General features: G+C 41.2%; 1 protein-coding gene across 3 annotated transcripts; it reads right to left on the bottom strand.

The window, feature by feature from the left end:
• Positions 1-780: 780 nt before the first annotated feature.
• On the bottom strand, positions 781-4,728 carry LOC115691576 (uncharacterized). Of its 3 annotated transcripts, none has more exons than XM_056311220.1 (3): positions 3,906-4,728; positions 3,630-3,793; positions 781-1,053 (listed from the first exon to the last, which is right to left on the bottom strand). In XM_056311220.1, the coding sequence occupies exons 1-3, from the start codon at positions 4,171-4,173 to the stop codon at positions 898-900; spliced, it is 588 nt and encodes a 195-aa protein (XP_056167195.1). In that variant the 5' UTR covers positions 4,174-4,728; the 3' UTR covers positions 781-897. The 3 variants fall into 3 exon arrangements, with proteins under 3 accessions (XP_056167195.1, XP_030474118.2, XP_030474120.2); XM_030618258.2 differs by having other exon boundaries at positions 781-1,038; positions 3,906-4,723; XM_030618260.2 differs by lacking the exon at positions 781-1,053 and adding an exon at positions 2,668-2,971.
• Positions 4,729-6,236: the final 1,508 nt, after the last annotated feature.

Here is a 6,236-nt window from a genome sequence, read left to right as displayed (position 1 = left end):
CGTCGCAAAATTCGTCGCTAAAACCTCATTTTTTTGTAGTGGAATTTTGCGACGAATTTTGCGACTAAATTTGCGACGAAATTTGCGACTAATTTTGCGAAGAAATTTGCGACGAATTTTGCGACGAAATTTCCGACGAATTTTGCGACGAATAAAGTTCGTGGCTAATTTGCGACAAATTTTGCAACGGATAGTGTTCGTGGCTAATTTACGACGAATTTTGCGACGAATTTTTTTGCGACGGAAATTGAAATTTTCCATCGCAAAATTTTGCGACGCCCTATTAGCGACGGAATTTTTTCCGTCGCTAATTCCGTCGCAAATTCGATTTGCGACGGATTTTGCTAAATTTTTCGTCGCAAAATTCGTCGCTAATCCCTTGTTTTTTTGTAGTGCACTATTACTTAGCTTAAACTTTTCAAATTTACCTTCAAACGTTCACATGTATATGAAAGGCTTTCCTTATTAATCACACATTTGAATTATGTCATCAAAAGCAGTTCTAGTGTCTTTCGTTAGATCCGGATCATGGTAACACGAGATCAACAGATTGATTGATTGACGAGATGTAGAAATTTATAGCGATTGTTGATTTCGCAGTCAGCAACTATAGATTAATTAGAAATTGCAACTGGAGCAGTCATCAACCATCATTATCATCCCCACGCTTCTAAAGAGACAAGTAAGCGACGCATCCTAATCTAATGCATCTACATAAAGCCAAACATTGCCAATCAAGTGTCACTCCTAAAACGCACTAGAACACAAGGGAGACACCAGTTTGATTAGCGGGGACAGTGCTAGTTACGACATCGGAGACGGTGAAAAGTGAACAAAAGTATGGACAACTTTTGGTGGCACTTTGTATTTATTCGACCGAGAGAGGGAGAGTATTGTTCAAGATCCAATCTCTGAAATGCTTTGTAAGGCTGGCTTCCACTGCCTACCACCACCCATCACCCCTCTCAAGCTATCACCGCCGGGACCGCCGCCGCCGCAGCTGCTGCTGCTTCCCATTTCATCAACCTCCTGCTCCTCCTGCAAATTAAAAATCTTAACAAAGAAAGACAGAGAAAAATTGAAGGCTTGATTGAGCTATGTCGTGCGGGGTAAAATTAGGATAAATTGCTCAAACATCCTTGTTTTTTGCGTGTGTTTCTAATCTAGCGACTTGTGTACTTTTAGTGTGGTGGAAACAGCCAAGTGCGTTTGCAATTTCCTCAAGAACCCATCTTGATCAGTTCTAAGTGAAAATTGTAAAAGTAGGAGGGTTACTTTTAACAAATATAAAAGTATAATATGTCACTAGATAAAAAGGCCAAAGTACAAAGAGTGTTTGTACAACTTTATTTAAAAGAAGAGATAAGGAAACAAATTGAATGATCTCATGTGAGGACAAGATCATGCAAATAGAAAAACCATGATCATGTCAAGTTAATTTTATATTTCTGGTGTTCTCCATGAAATTGGTAACAGACATAAATTGTAAATCATGTTGATTTAAAGTAATATGCGAAATCATTCATGCTAATATTCTAATGGCTTAAAGTGTCGAGAGAGCCGTGCGGAATATATATCATATCTTGACACTCTCCCTCACTCAAAAAGTCGATTTTGGTGAAGACTATAAGCGCGCCAATCGGATGCCTGTGGGTGAGAGAGATATTGTTACCTGAAGTGTGAGGTATTGAAATTGAGACCTCTGTCATTGACACCAATATAAAACTCTGTGAAAACGTTTAGTCTAACTATCGTGTTAAAGCGGCTTGAAATATATTTTAGTTCTTAACAAGCTAGCTCACATCCACTATTATGCATGTGGTGGAAGATGAATCGATCCACAAATTTAATATTCCAAGCATTTTGTATGTTCTTAGGATCCAATCATGTGGGTTCATGTCACATGTGCAAGGAAATGAAATAGGGTCAATATGGCCGAAAGAAAGATGGGGTTAGGTTAACTTTATGGAACATCAAATGAAAATGAATGTCTAGGAAAACTAACCGGACCCACAAAAATAAAAGAAAACGACTAAACGAAGTATGGCATACTAATTGAATTCCTAATTAATCAAACGATTACTGAGGACGCACGTGAAGTTAGACATTTTGGTTCTGAGAAAAGAGCAATATAGTCAATGTTATTCACCTTAGTCTGTTGTCTCTTCCTCTCCTGATAAAAGTTTAATGCATTGCATGACCATGAAGGTGAATTTCTTCTGTCCCTAAGTGTGTTTACGGGCCCGATCAAGCATTCAATTTGGATCGTGGGATAAAAAAGGGAAAAGGGTGATCCGTTAGATCTACTTTGCAAAATTATAATCCGTTATAACTTATGGATGTTAAAGAAAAATTACGGATGCAAAAGCGATCATACATTCATTTGATTAAGAAGAGTTTTAAGGAGTAGGGAAACTTACCGACACACGTAAGTTGCAAAACCTCAATAAGTGTCGAGGAAAGTGAGTATTTCACTAACAATGGAACACAACAAATTTGCTAATAACTTAGGCAGATTACTATTTGATCCAGAGAACTTACAACCTTCCAAGGGATATTACGCCCTCTAAAGAAAAGTCAGAAAGAATATTTTACAGATAAGTTACTATTAGCGACGGCAATTACGTACCCTAAGGGAAGTCGCGATTCATTAGGGAATTTAGTAACGACACGAAAAGAAATCTGCTATTAACTTAGGTAGAGATTACTAATGTTTTGAGGAATATTACAAATCATAGGACTCAAAAAGCTCACGAGGATAATAGGAAGCTTCACCATGTAAAGACAAGTTACGAAATGATATGTAACGGGTAAATTATTATTAAAGAAAGAAATTACGGATGTCAAAGGAAAGTTAGGATTTATTTGGCGGGATCCGACCATTAGGAATAGAAAGGATCCAAAGCTTCTATTCCCTGATTTCGGGTATCCAATGTGGAGGGAAATCCCTTATTTCGACTCTTTGTTTACGCTACAAACATTAAACAAGGATTTGCATAATCATCACGTTTCCACGTCATCATTAATGCGTAACCCACTAATTCCATTAAGTAGTTCATGAATGAATATAATAATACTTAATGATTAATCTTTTCCGTGAAGTGCGTAGTAATATAATCGATGTTTTTAAAAACGCTAAAAGCCACAGAAAACTACAAACTATGTTTACTGTTACACATTTACTCTTAACTTTTTTTTTTGTGACTCAAAAAATCCCAAATTTATATCGGTGTGACACATTTACCCTTCGTCAATGAGCACCGTTGGATCCAGAAAGTAAACGGTGTTGACATGATACTCACGTGATATAAACGACATTATTTTGACTTGAAAATCATCCGACAGAACCTTAACATGGGGTAAAAGTATCATATAGTTTGGAGTTTTTTATGTCACAAGAAAAGTATGGGGTAAATGTGTTACCCTGGCATATTTTGGGGTTTGTGTAAAAGTGTCACATAGGACATAGTTTAAGGTTTTTGGTGGTTCTTTCCCATCTAAAAATTGATATTTTTTTTTTGTAAAATGAGTTTAACAAGTCATTTTGGTGGGCAAGATTGACAACAAAAATGTTCATAGAATTTTACCAAATGGAAGTATATGCTTTGGTGCTAAGCTCGAGAAAATACCTTCGTGGACACGCAGTTGTCAGCAGACGCCGAGTCCCGCTTTGAACTCGGCCCCCGACTCGTCGTCGACTCTTTCTCCTTCGACTCGACTCCGACCCCTCCTGATCTTTCCAGCAGCTTCCCCAGTTTCACGCACTTCTTCGCCGCAAACTCCTTCAACACATCTTCCACCAAACCCAGCAAGAAGAAGAACAAACCGAACTCTTCAGAAACCGAAAAGTAAGAAAACATAGAGCCCGGAGAATCCGTGGCTACGCGTGAAAACTCTGGACATACCTTCGAAGCTAATGAGCCGATAGACCTGCCCGATGTGCAGAGTGTCGTCGGGCCGCAGGAGCCTGAGCTGCCTTGACGGGGAGCCGCTCTCCCCCTTTGCTGCCGCCGCCGCCTGAGGAGAGGCGGCTATCAGGTGCGCGACATAGTGCCCCGGGTTCGCTGACATGATCTCGTGGGCGCTCACGGACCAGTGTATCCTCTCCACCTTGGTCCCGGTCGGGTGGTGGATCGCCACCGCCGCCGTCTCCGCCGCTTGGCAGTTCCCCATTCGAATCCACCCGTTTCCTTTCTTTCTTTGTCAAAAAAGAGAAAAGAGAATATGTCGAAAGGATATTTGCGAAATTCAAGGGGTAGCTTCCTAACTTTTTGGTTTGAGAAGTGTTCGTGGCATTTGTTGGCTCAGACGCTGCCCACTGAACGGCGTGGGATCGGGAGGGTTCTTTCTTTCTCTGACGACGACAAAAAGGTTCGAGAGAACGGGACAAAGAGAGGTTTTTGGCTGGAAAAAAGAGGCGTTGGGCGAGGAAAACTGGAAATAGGGAAAGCGAAACTAGAACGAATAAGGAGAGAGAGCGAGAGATGGTGATGGGTATACGAGGAGGAAATCAAATCCGGGAGGAACCAAAAAAAAAGGATGATGATGGTGAGAAGGTGGGAGTGGTGTGATGGTGAGAGAGTTTGGTGTCTTGTTCTTATATCAGCTTCTGCTGCTGGTAAGAGAAAGAAGCATGAAATGGGGAGAGAGACAGAGAGAGATGTGTGTGTGTTGGAGACGTGTTAGATCTGCAAAACCCACCTGCGATTTTGAGAGAGAGAGAGATGGCGTCTTCATCCGACCGAAAAAGGAGAAGTCGGGGTGCATAAGTAAAACCAAAACTTCGAGCCAAGATAAAAAATCAGACGACGGGAGATGGGGATGGTCCCAGTTTTGACAGCGTGAGTACTGAGTAGTAGTGTGGTCAGAGAGAGTTGGGTGTATGATCACTAGGGTGTTTTTTGGATCCTGACCAAGGAGGATTAATGTGGAATGTGACCGAAAACGAGACGACAAATGTCAAAACCAATGGCCTTTTTTATTAGGTCTAGTCCAAAAGTTATTCACACCGGGCATCATCCATGCCGCTGATCGTGGTGGCTAAGTGGTAAGGACTCGCGACACTTTCCAAGGATTCGTCAGTCTTGAATTCGTTTACAATAATAGTTTGCCTGGACCCCTAATCTTGTTAGAAGGTGCACGCATGAGGATTTTAGGCAATTAATGTCCTACGTCGACGATGCGGTGTAACGTGGAACCGTTGATAGAACCAAATTGGCCCATAACTTATTAACTTTAAGGGTTTTAAAGAATGTGGGTACAAAGTTTATTCACACTAGCACTGTATCATTCATGCTGCTGATCGTGGTGGCTAAGTGGTAAGGACTTCCAACACTTTCGAAGGAGTCAGTCTGTTTCAAATTCGTTTACAATAATAGTATGCCTATGTTAATCTTGTTAAGGTGCACATGTGAGAATGTTGGGCGATTGATGTCTCGCGTCTAGGATTTGGTGTAACATGGAGCAGTTGATATTGTTCGGATTGGCCTGTAACTCATCGGCTTTAAGGTTTTTAGTGAATGTGGATACAACTAGATATGTTGATATATCAAACTCAAACGACCTTCGAGTGGTAATTTCAGGTGAATGCATCAAGTTTTTACTACGTCGATTCGGAAAATCTCTTGTTACGAGAAAGGCCATAGCACTTGCACATCAGTGGGGAAGGCGATAATGGTGTCCCCTCTCCGGAGGTTTTCCATTATCGTCTACATATTGAATATTTATGTCTCAAACCCGCTTAACCCATGTAACAACTAGGATGTTGCTACCCTATTGCTTCTACCTATCCATTTGCCTAAGTTGTGACATATCCAAAGAGCCATATACTATATGATAAATTGTTTTATGCATCTCATGCAATCCAGCTATACTTGACGAAAATGCACAATGACGGACTCATTTATGGATGTGGATCCTTTATTCCCTAGGCACGCACGAGAGAGTGGTGATGAACATGAAGATTTGCGGGGCTCGGGACAATGCTTGTGGTGGCGACTTGACTCGGAGGTGATGGCGTCGACTTTGCTGGTGGCGGCGACGGTGCATGACGCGACAATTGTCGAACGCAATGGCTAAAGAGTACAAGAAGAGAGGGACCGAAGGATTAACGAGTTCGGTGAAGATTTAACCAAGTGCGGTGAGAATCAGGGATGGGCTCGGTATAGTTCGATGCGGTTTGAAGGCCAAACTAAATGAAACAGTACTAGTACAGTCGGACAAAAACTCTTATTTTA

The sequence above is a fragment of the Syzygium oleosum genome, unplaced genomic scaffold (assembly GCF_021117445.2).
Source record: "Syzygium oleosum isolate NSW1041296 unplaced genomic scaffold, Sole_v2.1 Sole_v2.01, whole genome shotgun sequence".
Lineage (NCBI taxonomy): Eukaryota > Viridiplantae > Streptophyta > Magnoliopsida > Myrtales > Myrtaceae > Syzygium > Syzygium oleosum.
The sequence above is the reverse complement of the archived record's forward strand: the minus strand, read 5'-3'. Positions and strand labels throughout refer to the sequence as shown.

What these genes read in the sequence shown, in the direction of transcription:
- LOC115691576 (XM_056311220.1), bottom strand. Translation starts at nt 4,173, where the DNA reads ATGGGGAACTGCCAAGCGGCGGAGACGGCGGCGGTGGCGATCCACCAC. An exon ending in TCGGCTCATTAGCTTCGAAG is followed by an intron (nt 3,794 to 3,905) that starts GTATGTCCAGAG and finishes GTTTGGTGGAAG; the next exon opens with ATGTGTTGAAGGAGTTTGCG. An exon ending in ACAACTGCGTGTCCACGAAG is followed by an intron (nt 1,054 to 3,629) that starts GTATTTTCTCGA and finishes TTCTTTGTTAAG; the next exon opens with ATTTTTAATTTGCAGGAGGA.